Source organism: Heliangelus exortis, chromosome 23 (genome assembly GCF_036169615.1).
Source record: "Heliangelus exortis chromosome 23, bHelExo1.hap1, whole genome shotgun sequence".
In the NCBI taxonomy this organism is placed as follows: domain Eukaryota; kingdom Metazoa; phylum Chordata; class Aves; order Apodiformes; family Trochilidae; genus Heliangelus; species Heliangelus exortis.
In genome coordinates, this window is record NC_092444.1 from 3,387,848 (window position 1) to 3,402,614 (window position 14,767).

A 14,767-nucleotide genomic window follows, 5' to 3' on the forward strand; every position below is an offset into this window, starting at 1 on the left:
AAAACAGTCCCCACTGATATCAACCCTTGCTCCTGCATGCCAGTGTTCTGTTGAGGAGTCCATGATCTTTGAATTTATTTTGACTTTCCCTTTTTACAGTGAGCTATAAAGTTAAGCTTTATTTAAGTGAACTGAAAGATACCCATCACATGCTGGTAATGTCTGAACTCTACTATGTCAGGAACATTGATTAAAGCCTTTATTAGCACTCGGGTTAATCTCAGAACCTGTTTGCTGAGCTGACAGAGAAAAATACTAAATGGTCCCTTGAAAGTCCAGTACAGATCTGTTTACTACCTTCCATTTACGTTTACATTTACTTCACAAAATTCCTGACTGGTAAGTGGAATACAAAAAGGCAACCTATCCCACAGAGATCAACATTTTGGCTGTTTCACATCTAAGTCCTGATAATTAAGAGAATCAATCTTGCCTTAATAACACAACTAGGAGTCAGGTGCATAAACATCTAAAGATGTAGGTTGTTGCCCTCAAGACCTACCTTCTAACCTATAGGGGTTAGACATCTGAATCCTAAACAGGATACAGAGGAGAGAGCCACAGAAAATGAGCAGCTGAGAACCTAATCCTGAAATTCATAGGAACTTAATTCTGCAAGAGGCAGTTCTATCTGAAGCATATTGGGCTGAGAGATAACAGACACAGAGACAGCAGCTCTTTGTGGTGTGTTTAAGCATAATCTGCAGCCTAGGAGAGGCAAAAAGGAACAAGGAAATGAGGCAGTTCAGCATGAAGCAGCCTTTGCTAGCTTGCAAGGTTGGGTCTCAGCTCTGATCTTAAGAATGCTGAGCTTTCCTCCTTCCCAGTGCAGCTAAAGTGCTGTGAGGGCTCCACAACCGTCATCAAGCCATAAATGATTACACTAAGAGCCATGGGGAGAATGATCAGAGACTGGACTTAGGCACAAGAAATTACTGCTAAACTTTCCAGCACTGGCAGTGGTTTTTTTAAAATCCCATAGTCAACCCAAATGTTCTTACTCAGACTCTTCCTCTTTTTGTTCCTTTAGGCTCTCAACCAGAGATTCCTCCAGGGCTTCCAGCTCTTCCAAAGGGATTCTCAGCAGCCAGGTGATGTGGCAGATCAACACCCTTGCTCGAGCATCGTAGTACCCTTAAACAGAAGGAAGCCCAGGAAATCAATCAGACTTTCTTGCACCAGATTAAGTAGTGAGTTCTGCACTCAGCTGTACTAGAGGACCATGTCACATGCAAGCACAACTACTTCCCTCAGGCCCTCTTCATCTTCCACATACTTGAAGACAAGTCCTGTTATCTAAAGAGGGTGATAAATGGAAACTCCTCCATCCCTGCAAACATCACCCTGTGAGCAGTCACTGCACCAGGTAATTGCCTTTACAGCAGAAAAAGGGTCTCAAACCCTTCAGTCTTCATCCTCTATGGCAGAGGCCTTCTGGCTCTGGAAAGGTTGCACCTCAACAGAGAAATTCTGCAGCAAGACTAACTGGAAAATCATCTAGCTGGAAATATAAAATATCTATATGTATTTATGGATAACATGACACCTCAACTATGCATCACTGCAAGATAGGGTATCTTGTAAAAATGTGCCTTCATGCAAAAGCTTTAAATTCAATTCATCTTGTTGGCAGCAGGAGGGACTCTGGAGTTTAAAACCACAAACCTGCTCTCCTAGCAGTATCACTGACAATTGTTTGAATTTATTCCTCACTGCTGGAGAGGCAGGAGTAGACAATGCACTCAGACAACAGGAGATAGAAGAAATTATTACTCTTAAGCAGGTGTTCTTAAAGGAAAGACATTTAAATTTAATAGATTTTAAATTATTTGAGCCGACTCCTGCTTTTTTAATATGTTTCTCTCAGTAGCAACTGCTGCTTGCTGATGGGAGGCTTTTGTGAAGGGCTCTTGGTGCACTGCGGGATGAAAATACAATTGTTTTTCTAGGGGTGGGTGAACATACCAGCAAGACCCAACTACACAGTATGTTTCCGATACCTGCTGCACGTAGAGAAACCTGGCATTTGGCAATCTGATAGTTTTATTTATTTATTGCCATCATTACTAAGATACCAAACTACTTTGGTAGGATTTAATGACGCCACTTTAAAAAATTTGTCCTTAGTTGAGAAATAACGCAAGTATTTATCTTCACTTCATCCCTGACATGTGCCACATCTTGCAAGCCCAAGCAAAGTGTTTTAATGAGCATCCACTTCACTTTCTGCTAATACACAACAGAGTTTTTCCCTTAGCCACCTTGGCAGTAAGCCAGCAAGGCATGAAAATATATTTCTTTTAAATTCCAGCTTAGCAAAATAAGCAGTTTTGCAATAACTGACTTGTCAATTTTCCATTAAAAATAAAGCAAAGAACAAAAATGGTTCTTTGCTCTGCAGTGAAACAGGCTAATCAGCAACCAGCCAGTTCTTTCCTGTGAGAACATATTAAAACACAAAGATTTAAGAAATGCAAGTAGTGGTATAAAACAGGCTTCTTTTAGAAAGGAACATTTTGTTCAGTAGGAAGTCTTTATTTCATTATTTTTATCAGACTAATCCATGTTGTGGATTGTAAACCAGAAAGTTGTTCTGTGTGTAATATAATATACAAGTAAAATCACATTTATTTATAGTAGGCTTCACAGAACACTCTGGAATTCATTCCCTGATTTTTTATTTATTTTCTTTTAGGCAACAAGCAATACACAGAAAATCTGCAAGGCTGAAATATTCATAACAACTCCTGGAGAAAAAAAAAACCCCTCCACTTTAGGTACTTTACTTTAGTACTCTTCTACCATCCCATACATTTGCATGCCAAGACACAAGGTAAAGTTAAGGAGGTGAAGGGTTGTTCCATTTGTAACAGGCCTTGCTAATCATACCTTTAATTATTAATCATAATAATTGATAATTAATTATGTAATAATAATCAATTAGTAATTTTAATAATTATTAATAATTATTAATAAATCATAATCTTAATAATTAATCATACATTAGCTGCTTTTCTTGTAGTGGGTGCAGGCAAAGAGTGTGCTGCTTTTGCTGTAAAGGATGCTAAGATAAAATAGGATGGTACCTTGGGCATTTTAAAGGATCAGATGTAAACTTATCTACATTATTCTTACAAAGAATAAATGCTATATAAACTTACCATCTCTAAGAGAGAAGGACAGAAGGTCCTAAAATATATAAAAAAAAAGAATATTCAGATTAAAACTGATGATGTATGCCTGGAAGTACCAAATGGAGGCATCAAAACCCACTGGACTATGATTTAAGCACTGCAGCATGTCAGTTCATCAACATGGGAAGCCAGAGAGCAATTCAGCAAGACAGCAAAACCAGATGCTACCAGTATAAAATTCTCCATATGCAGGTACAAACAGCTGGAGAGAAGTAGAGAATGCTTGTTATATAAGGAAGAATCCCATGTTTTTGTGCTTTACTAATTGCAATGCCTTCTGCTCACACTTTAGCCATATATTCTAATGAATTCAACATGAGTGACAGGTTTGAATGCTGCTGGAATGGTCCAGTGGCCCTTATTTGCTCTGGCATTCTGGGAATTCAAAGCTCTAGGTAATGCTGAACTGGCATGAAGTTCTTTTTGGAATAAGTGCTAAAAAATTGAAACCTCAGAATTTATGGCCATCTGTCAAGACTGAAGGACTTGTGTGTCGGCTACTTACCATTGAAAGAAACTGAGAAAAGAGATCAAGTCAATATATGGTTTCTATGAGCAAATCCATGAAAAAATGGGCCAGTGTTTTTATTACAATGTTCTTCTCTTTTATTGCCACTGGATAGATATTAAATTCTTTCTGTAACTACAACACTAAGCAGTAGCCTAGCTACTTCCCTCTCCTACACACAAATAAAACACAGATTATTTTTCACAGAGAATCCTTCAGCCCTTTGGGAACACAAAGAAATGCAGCCAAAGATGTAGGATGCTGCCAAAGGGTTTATGATTATTGGTCCCGGAAGCAACTAAGCAAAATCTGCATTGTAAAACGTCTCTGATCTTTTCCCTACTGCAAGAGAAGTGTAAACCAGAGAACAAGCCATCCTTAACCAACTCCTACTAGAAAAGGGGCAAACTGTAAATATTATCCAGTCTAGACTCTGAATATCATTTTAACATGAGAAGAGTTTTCTGTTTCATAAAGGAGAAGAGAGCTTTTGCATAGGATTGGGAAAGCCAAAAGATGAGGGCAGCTCAGCTCCTACCTACAGGTGTTTTTTATCAAAATGCAGCCCTAAAAACTGCTGCTGCTAGATGCTCTCACTCACACACACACCCCTCGATGGCTGAATTCCATCCACAGCCTTCAGCTTGCCTGTCCTGCAAGCCCAAATGGGATAAGCAGTTGCAGAAGGTTGGGCTTCACAAAGAAGTCACCACTGTTCCTTCAGCCTGCACCCCAATGGACAGAGAGCTCACCCAAGAAATGGAAGGTCCTGGTTTGCTATCTACAATGTGTCAATAATGCTTTTAAATTAAGTTAGTCACTGAATCAGGTCTCCTCTGTTCCCCTAGTCACAGTGCTGCAGAAAAAACCAAGACTTCCTTTTAGGTCTGGACATGATTAGTATTCTGTGCATGTACACACACTGCAAATTATTCCCCAGGGTGGTTGGTGGGATGTGGGAATTGGAGACATTGATCCACAAAGGCAGAGGGAAGAATGTAACTGGTTTGCAAGAGCCCTAGTATTGTAACTACCCAACTACTGGATACATGGGCACCATCCCCTCCTCCCTGGCTGCAGTTTGGTAAGAAGTTGAGATACAGGTGTCAAAGCCCAGCAGGAGGTCCAGAGTTAGGAGTCCCAAGCAGAAAGCTGGCCAAGCAAAGAGCCTGAAGTGTATAACAGGTGAAGCTTGTGGCCTTGTTGCCACAAAGGGATTAATGTCATCAGCCTGTTTTCCCAGGTTACTGGTTTGTGCAGAGCCCTTTTCTAGGTAATAAATTCTCCCTGTGTGCTGCCAAGGGAGCCGTGGGTGTTGACTCAGGTGCTGCCCAGGATTGTACCTCATATCAAATAACCTACTTTAAAAATCTAGCCTAAGTATTTCAAAAGGTGAGGAATGGATACAGCTGATCAGGTGATAAACTGGAACTACTATTTTTATTGCATTTGTCCCAGCTAGCTTTCTCATCTATTTCTAATTGGTTTAGGCTTTGCACGTACTACTGTGCAGTCACCTATAACCCAAGCAGTACTGATTAGATTAGTTCACAAGGAGCTTGTTTTCTTCCTCTACGCAGCACTTACAATATTTCGTTCTTTGTTTGGTGTTTTAAATCTCCGTGTGCATTCCATGCACTACCACCCATATGACTGAGAAACCCAACAAAGAAAGGGAAACAACCTTTAGGCAGTCTTTGCCAGCTTTTGATGAATTGCTGCAAGTTCAAAACACTTTTCCTCAACAACAGAGAGCATCCAATCCACATTGCAGTGGATGTGTGGAAAAAAAACCCACAGGAAAAAGGGCATTCTAAGTACGTTCAGAGCAAAAATAGATATTAATGATAAGAACTTTCAACATCTTCTCCTCTATCATCACTTCTTCACCTTCTTGTTGCACTGCTTTCTCATTCCATACCCATAGCCTTTATGATACAACTACTGTCCTTAAAGGATTCAGTTAACACACATTTGCCTATATTAGTCATCTGCAATGAACACAAAGTTAAAAATCCACCATCCTCAAATCATCATTGAATCAATGGTGAGTTTACCCCTAATCTTCTGACCTCATTGTATCATCCCTTCAGCACCACTGAGATGGAGGGCATTAAAAAATGCAGGCAGCACTCTGCCACTCAACACATTGAGCAATTAAAGCCTGTACTCGATAAATAAAGAGGAAATGTGTCATTAGCAGCTGAATAAAAAGGAGCAAGAGGACCATAAAGCAACATATCAAGAACTCAGAACGCCGTGTCCTGTAGCTTGTTTATTTTCAGGTAAGAAGGAAAAAGCTGATCTCAGCTTGATACACTGAAGTTTCCCACACACCAGCATGTGTTCGCAAAGACCCTTTGCAAGCCTCTGCTGCTTTGCTCTGCAAAAGTCTTTAATTCTATCTTTCCTTTGATAAAATCAATCAATAGACTTGAGTGCGTAAAATACTCATGTTGTGGCATTCAACTGATAGCTATTCCTGATCTTTGCTTTCAAGTAATCAAAGAATTGTTATCTTCTGGTTTCTGTATGTCACCTGAATCCAGGTGATAAGTGCCTCAGTTCTTTGGCTCAGAGTAAAGCACCTTGGGCTCCTGCTGGTTCGAGGCTGCTTTTGTAAAAGCGCAAGAACACCTTATGCAATACAGGCTCGGAGCAAGAACAAGTTAATTGTCACAAAAATTTCACTCAGCAGCAACACAGAAAGACTTGCCTAATTCTGGAGAATCCACCCTGAAGAAGAGAGAACGAGGGAAACAACCAGGAATATATCAAATGCAGAAAGAATATCTTTTGCAAAAGCAAACAAGGGCAAGGGGGGGGAGGGTGCATGCACTTACTTGGGTAATGACAACTGGATTTTCCCTCAAGAAAGGATCCTTCAGTAACATCTCGGCAAAAGTTTCTGTACCCTCACCTCCTAAGCCACTAGCAAATGCTGTCATGGCAGGTAAGACAGCTCCAGGCAGGTCCAGCCATTTCACAAAGCCCTCAATGAAGTCCGTCCTGAAGGAGCTGTAAGGCACAGTAGCAGTTAATGCTCTGTTCTTGGTATTTTTGGAAGCTTTGCGTGGTGTCTGGTTTCAAATGTTGATCTCTTACTGTTCTTATTAAAATCAAAGCATTGTAAGAAGTCAGCTGAAAGTGAGTTGCTACTCAAGCTAGCTATACAAACAAGAAAGCAATCTAGGGCCTTTGCTCTGAAGTCTGCAGAATTATGGGATGCAATTTGTGCTGAAGCACAAAACTCTCAAAGGTGGAAGAGAGGACGACAATACAGTCAAGAAAACACCAAATGTCAAAAGGATCTTCCACTCCCCAAACTTCATATCCCCTCACAGTCTGGCACCAGCTTCACCTGAGCTGCTACCCAAAAGGCCCACTTTTGCTCACCCCATGCCACTCTCTGTAGTACCTTTGCTCCTCTCCAGGGAACAGCCAGGCTAGGGATATCCCACAGAGCGCCGCACAAGCAAATCTTCCCGGTTGGCCCAGCTGCTGGCCCAGAGGCACACGGGCTTCCTCTTCACCAGCCCCTTTAGCCTCGCCAGGCTGTTTAGAAGCCAAGCTTTGCCACTTCTCTCCTGCAGCCATTCTTACCTGCAAGTTCCAAAGAGGAAAAAGCAAATGGAAAAAACAACCAACCAAACAAAAAAACACAGCAAAAAGTTGGAAATCAGGAAGCAAGGTGACAAATTTCCTTTGCTTTTTCACTGTCATGCTTGCTGTCACTATGAAGTCTGTCAAGGTCCAGCTTGTGTATCCCCCCCAGCACAGTGCTGGGACCAAAGAAGGCAACAGGAGACTTCCTCTTTACCAGCTCCCAAAAGTTTTGCACCAAATGAGCCACCAATATGTCACACAGCAAAAGGAGAAATCCCCTTCAAGGTGCCAAGAGACTGAGCTCTGCTCAGCTGTACCATTCTCATCTTCACTGCAACAACATGTAGAATAAAACCCTGCACCTGGTGCAGGGACCAGTACAGCTGCCTAGGAAAGAATTTGCCTCTCTCATCCTCAACCCAAAACACTCCTCTGTTCATTTGGCTGGTGGCATTAAGAAAGTCAAGTCCAGCTGCAGCCTCTTGAGCAGGACCTTTAATGTGTCCCAAGGACGCTGCTCTGCTTGTCATATCCTCTCCTCTGTACAACCTGCCACTGCTTTTATCCCTCAACATACGATTCCTGTGCCACACAGACCTTGAGCTGGGACAAAGTATTTTTTTCAGAACAAAGATGTCCACACTTCCACCTGAATAGCTTCTGACTGCTTCCAGGAGCTTCCTGGTGACACAGGTGACCAACTGGGATGACCAAAATCAGGCAGAAGTGGCACTGGCTCATTTTGGAGTTCAAGTTGGGTAATAATCTGCTCCAGAGCTTGCTTATATCACCTGGAATTTCTACTGACTTCATCAAGATTCCATTGGTTTCTTAGGGGGACAAAGCACCTATTTCATTACATAACTTCCTATTTAAATGTTTCCTTTCTTCTGAACCCTGTAGAAATTGGCAACCAGCTAGGAGCCCATGACACTAGAACAGTCTCAGAGGATGCAGACACCATTTATTGGATAGTTTTAGATTCCTAGAAGACGGAAGCACAGTGCAGGAGCAGCTCTTCTAAAAGAGATTTTATTATCTGTGTACTATCTGTCATGGCCTTCCAGGAAAAGTGTCTATCTAGCCTTCCTGCTCATTAAATTTATTTGAGGTAATTAGTTTTTCTCAAGGATTGCAGTCTTTAACTGCTGAAGTATAAATGCAAGGAAAATTCATCACTCGAGGGCTGATAGTTACCAGAACTTGCACTTTTTTCCCCAGGAGAGCTCAGCACCCCACAACATCTAAGGGATCTAGGCTCATTTCCATGGAAACATCACATTCCAGCACTCTTATTTCAGTACCAACCAGAAAAGGGAAGGGGCAGATTAAGTTTCCTCAGGGAGAGTAGGCACCTGGGATCAATTCCAGACCTGTGAGGCCCACCCTGGTACCAACCTCAACATACAGCAACATTTACACTTGCTGAACCACAGTCTTCGTGCTTTCCAGGACTTCCTTAAAAAAATTCAAGATTGTTCTATTACTTCAAGAGCTTCAAAACCCTTATTTTGACCCCTGAAATCAATTTCACATCACTTGCTAGGCTCTGATCTTCCTAAACCTGAGTGATGGACAAATTTGCCTAGAAATAATCTAATGCTTAAACTTTTAATAACATTATAAACAATTAGTTGGCGTATCTACCACCTCTGGACACATATTTAGTAGATTATGGAAGACAGCACTGAAAATAAAATCCCTTCCCCTGCTGTGACATATTCATTGATTTGTTATAACAAGCTCCTTTAAAAGTAAAGCAGCTAAAAAAGGATCCTGGAACAAGACAACCATTTAACCTTGTTTCCCAATAAAATAAAAGATGTGAGCAATTATGGAGTGACACCACAGTAGCTTCTTGCATGCAACTTCATTGATGTTCTCCAAGAAGTAATTCACAGTGCTGAGCATCTAGAATATCCTGAGAAAGTTTTTGAAAGACTTTCCTTTGCTCTGAAGATGCTTTGGCCAGTATGCTCCATGTTCATCCCTCAGCACAGCTTCCTATTTCTCCATGAATAGCTAGGGGGGAAAAAGGCATGGATTTTCAGATACTCAGCATTAAAAACAAAAAAACAAAAAAAGGCATAATGGGATTTAGTAAAGAAAAACTGAGCCAAAAAATTTTGCCACTATCCAAGATGAGGGAATTGAGAGCTAGAAATATATCCCAAAAGTTATTTACAGTTTGTGGCACTGGCATTCCTGTCTGTCTTGAACAAGGTTGATGCAGCAATCAATAGCATTGCCATGATCCAAACTGTCACTTGAAAGAGACATTTTTTATCTCTTCCAGCACTGACTTTACACTCAAAGCCCTTTTTTTTTTCTTGACAGGTCATGTATTTTATACAGATGTTCCCAAACTGCTGTTTGGAAAGAAGAAAGATGACCCTTTTGTGGATCTAAAGCTGTTCAATATGTACATGCTCCCTACTACTGAAAGAGTTAAGAGATGCTGGCATTGTGTTCATCCTACACTATGACAGAAGTTACCAAGACTCTGGCACATTAATCTCCTATACCTTCAAAAGTTAATTAGACATCAACTTTAGATAAGTAGCTGTAGATAGTTATTCAGATAGGGCTGGACAAAAAGTCCCTTATGAGGAAAAAACATAATATGGCATAGCTGAACTGTGGTTAAGCACTGAGACTTCCTAAATATTTAGAGCAGATAAACTTTCTTGGGGACTTACACAACACTCCAGAACCACAGACATGGTGGGAATGCTACAGTCTTTGTTTTTAATCCAGAGACAGTAAGAGCATCGAATGCAATTAATAAATTTAATTTTAAACACAGATAAAATCACCTCGCCACAAAAACCTGTGAACACGATACAGACAGCTGATGCAGACATGGATGTCTTAAATGTAAAAGAGCTCTAAGGGGACAGGGAAGCTAAAAGCTTAAGCAGTTGCAAAACTAAGCCTGTTTGATCTGGTTGATGCAGACGCTTGTAACAGCAGGGGCTGAGATGCGATGTCAGGTAACAGGTGGACAAAAGCCGCAGAGCCATGGCCAGAAGAGAGAAGCAGACAGCGGGAAAAATGTGAGAAAAACACCACAGCTAGGAATGCTGCGAGAACCACAGCTGCCGACATCTACTCTTTTCGCTAGTCCTTTGCGCTTGAAATCGCCGGAGCTAGAATACAGGCATTTACTTTTTCTACAGAAACTAACCTTTTGACAATGACTGAGGAGAGGAAAAGAGCTCAGCGGCAGCAGGGCGGTCACCACCACAGCCCTCCTCTCAGGGAACAGTCTGAGGAGAGGGGCCCGCCCGCCCCTTCAGCCCGCGGACCTGGACCGCACACACCCCCGAAGCCCCTCTCCCGACCTGTCAGGCACTGGCCTGGCCTCAGCGCAGACCCGCCGCGCTCCTTTCCGCCGCTGCCGCCCGCCCCTTCCTGACCGGGCCCTGCCCGCCCTTCCCGCCGCCACTGCGTAATCTGCGTACAGGCGTCCCGCTCCTCCGGCCTTCCCTACGCGACTGGCGTAGCGAGGTGCGGAGGGTGCGGCGCTGTGTTGAGGTGATGGCGAGGGCGGGCGGTCAGCTCCCGCGATGGCCCTGGGCCCGCGGGCCTCCACGGAGCGTGGGGGTAGGTCCGTCTTCACCCTGAGATGAACTGCTCCTTACTTGCTGCCCACCTTGATCCGCAGCCTTGGGTCCTGTCCGCCATGTTGGTGGCTTTTTGGGGGTTGAGGCCTGCGTGAGTGCTCACCATTTGCTCCCTTTTCAGCCCTTCTTGCTCAGTGACAATGCCTTCTGCTCTGAGGGAAGGTTTCAGACAGAGGCAGGACAGTGAAGCTGCTGTCAGGTTGCTGCCCGGAGACTTTGCCACCTCCAGGCAAGACAGGAAAATTAAATCTTCAGTGATCTCTCATATTTCATGATGTGTTCCTGAGTGGGATCTGAAAGCCACATGAGCAAAAGCTGAAGTGTGTGTGTATATTCACTTACCAGGCAAGTATGAGGGCTGTGTATGTGTTGCTTCTGATAGCAGAGGGGTTGGTGGCTCAGTTCAGGATGCTCCATTGTGGTTCATTGGCCTTGCAGAAGCTTTGGAGTTAGTTCAGCCACCCCAGCATAAGGCTTTTGCATTGGTTTTTTGGGTCTTAAAAAATGCATTTGCTCTGAGAGAAGTATCAGTCTGGAACCTCAAGTCCAATGCATAGTAATTTTTTGAGAAATCTGCTTTTTTTTTTTCAGAGGAAGGAGAGCAGTTTTTCTGTATAATTGCATTTCATTAAAGCAAAACTACTTCTGGTTGCCTGGTATCTGGGGTAACTGATTTGTACTTTCAAATGTACTATGTGGGACTTAATTATAAATAAATTTCTAAAATAATCAGGGTACCAGTTATAAATAAATTTCTAAAATAATCTGGGTACCAGTTCTGTTTAAAAGATGGTTTTGAATTGGCCTGGTTGCTTGCTACTAATATTACACCCCCTCAGGTTTATTCACACAAATACTCATGTTGCATAGAGGTATTTTAAGCATCATCGTATTGTCATTAAATGTGTCACTGGACGTCAAAAGGTGAGACCAAAACATAACTTTAGTAGAATGACACTTAGGAGTGAGTTATCCCAGATGTTTTAAACCTAGGATCTCATTATATAGTTTAATAGTAATCAAAGCCAGCACAATTATGGATTTCTGAAGATAAAATGAGATTTCTGCATTTACCAGTAATTTTGAACACCTACAGTCAAATTTTTTCAGGCATCTGTCTCACTCCCTTATGTAAATGACTGTGGTGGTGTTTGTTGGTGAGAAACCTGAAAAAGGATTAGGATAGGGAAAGTGGTGGCTTTGAGAAGGGCCCTGTGGGCAGAGTGGGAGCACAACATGACAAAAAGATAGGTACATTTTAAAATTAAAACTGGCTTGTGTATGTGCATTGTTAAACAAAACACCTGGTCCAGGATTCAGCCCGTACAAGCTATAATCCTTCAGTATTGCTGTTGGGTCTTACCATACCTTTAGTGTCTCAATGGGATTCTGTCTTTGTAAATCATAGTTTTCAGATGTTTACGCAGTTTGTCAGGTACAGATGAGTATTACTGCCTGGGCCTGTTTCTCATGGTGGACCTCTCTCTTTCAGGCTGCAGTGTATTATCTCATCACTACCCAAAATCAGGAACCGGCTGGGTAAGGTAAACAGGACAAGGTCATTGGGGCTGACACTTTGTTGCCAAGAAGACTGGCACAAATTAGAACCGAGTACAAGGAAATCCTTTACATTTTAGAACACAAGCTTGTTATCCTTTTCTCTATAAGCCTAGCTGCTGCTTCAGAGGTTTGCATTGTTGTGGAGCCTTATGTTGTCCAAGGAGAATCAACAATTGTTACAGATACCTGGTTCCAGGGCCTGATGACTCCCCACCAATATCCAGGAGCTGTGAATCAGCTGCTGGGTCATGGCTCTGGAAGGCTGAAGGAACATTTCAGGTGAACTGCTGAAGCAGGCTTGGAAGCTGTTGATGTAAAGCAGTGGAGTTAGAACCCTGGGCTTCCACAGAAGTTGGTGTAAGGAAGTTGAACACACCCTTTTGGAAGGGCAGGGTGATACGTAACAAACTGATTTTTTCCTGGCCATGCTAATTTTTCAATTTCATTTATTCACATCTGTCACAGTTTAACACTGGCCTGGCAATTAAACCGAATGCCAGGTGCTCTCTACTAATCCTCTCTCCTCCCTGATAAAGAAAGGAAAGAGAAAAGGGAGAGAGACTGATGGGTTGGAAACTAAACTACAAAGCTTTAATGAAACAGTAATGGTAAATAGGAAAAATTACTAAATATATACAAATTTACAGGAAAATTGATACCACGTAACCCCTCCCTTTCCCCCCAATAACTCTCACATCCTCACCGAGGCTGCAGGGCAGCCCTGGGAAAGTCCAGGCTGGACTCCTGGAGTCAGCAGCAGTCGGGAGCTGGAGGCAGGAACACACAGATTCAGGCTGGAATGGATCAGAACCACAGGCTGAGGAATGGATGGGATCCTCCCAGGATGCCGAAGCAAATAGGGAATGGGCAAAGAAAGGGAAGCAGGAAAGGCAGGAAGAGCAGGAAAAGATTTTGACCCTTGTGATCCCTCAAATTTATACTGAGTATGACGTGCATGGGATGGAATACTCTGTTTGGTCAATTCTGGCATCTCTCTTGTCCATTCCTCCCCAAAGGAGGGCTGCAGGTGGGATTTCTTTACTCCTTCTGGGGGTTAAAATCTTCCTCAGAGCTGAGCAGTGTCCGTGGCTCTGCATACCAGTCTTTGGCTGTAACTATAAACATCAAGTGTTATCAGTCCCAGCAGCAGACACTGTCTGAGAAACTTGCTGTTAATTTCAGCAAGTGCAGCTACTTACAAGAGACTTAGTTGAAAGCAAAAGTACAAGACAGAAAATCACCTTCATCCTGGCCCAAACCAGGACAGCATCCTTGTGCTGACAGGCCTTCAGGGGCTGGCCAGGCTCTGCTCTGTGTGATAGAGAGGACAAGGGACACTGGTTCATTATGTTTTGTGACTGATGATGACAAACCAATACTGAATGTGACACATCCACCCTTCGGAGTTGCTGGTGTTGGGTGTCTTGCTTAGTGTCCTCCCCCTGAGGCAAAGTTCCCTGTAGGAATAAAGGCAGCATGTATTGATAGCACAGAACAATTGATGGAGACAGGCTGGTTATCACTCAAACCATGGAGTGAACATAGCCCCGGGTATGCTAGATAAGCATGGGACTTTCTGCAGATGCAGACCCCCTTGCTTACAAGTATGCCAGATAAGCACGGGACTTTCTACAGACTCCCTTGCTTGCAAGATCTCCTGGAAAACAGATGAGTGGTGTAAAACAGAGGTTGTTATCTCCCTACCATGTAACTAATCGCGTAGTAACATGCTAACTGTAACTAATCAATCAGGTAATTCCATATGTTATGAGAGATAAGAAAAAGGTATATAACTGTGTGTAAGAGCACAAATAAACGGAGTTAGTTTGCATCAAACTGTTTCCCCGTCCTTCGTGCGGCAGTTCCCTGAGTTTTACAATATATATATTTAAAATAGGTTTTTTTTATAGCTTTTTAAAATTACATTTTATTATTTTTATAGTCCAGTTCATCTTTGTCATTTTATTTTTAGGACAGTCTGCTTCCTCCTTGCTTGTTTGGCCATTTGAATGGCATCGGTGTTCTTTAGCAATCAGCACATCATTTTGCTTTACTCTTGCATTCATACACACTGTGTTCAGGCCAATATTCATTTCTTTATTACAAACCTTGACAGTCCCAGACATCCGTTAGTGCTCCTTCTCCTCCTCCTCCCCCCTGGAGGAGTTCTCCAAGGGAACTTGTCAGGAAAATTGTCTGTGAGAAAGACTTGGCAGGGGTTTCTGCAATTATCTTCAATGCAGGTGGAGTCTGTATTTGGAATAATAGAGAGT

At 42.5% G+C, this 14,767-nt stretch overlaps 1 protein-coding gene across 4 annotated transcripts in view; it reads right to left on the reverse strand.

Annotated features, from left to right (window-relative positions):
* Window positions 1-10,716, reverse strand: part of TMCO4 (transmembrane and coiled-coil domains 4) — a 39,469-nt gene extending 28,753 nt beyond the window's left edge. For 3 of the 4 annotated variants that reach the window (XM_071767390.1, XM_071767388.1, XM_071767391.1), the window contains exons 1-5: window positions 10,496-10,623; window positions 7,121-7,305; window positions 6,546-6,720; window positions 3,162-3,189; window positions 1,002-1,134 (exon numbers count right to left, since the gene is read on the reverse strand). In XM_071767390.1, coding sequence (XP_071623491.1) covers window positions 1,002-1,134; window positions 3,162-3,189; window positions 6,546-6,720; window positions 7,121-7,299 — 515 coding nt within the window. In that variant the 5' untranslated portion in view covers window positions 7,300-7,305; window positions 10,496-10,623. Of the gene's footprint in view, window positions 1-1,001; window positions 1,135-3,161; window positions 3,190-6,545; window positions 6,721-7,120; window positions 7,306-10,495; window positions 10,624-10,652 lie in introns of those variants that run through there. The other variant, XM_071767389.1, reaches the window with a different exon arrangement.
* Window positions 10,717-14,767: the final 4,051 nt, after the last annotated feature.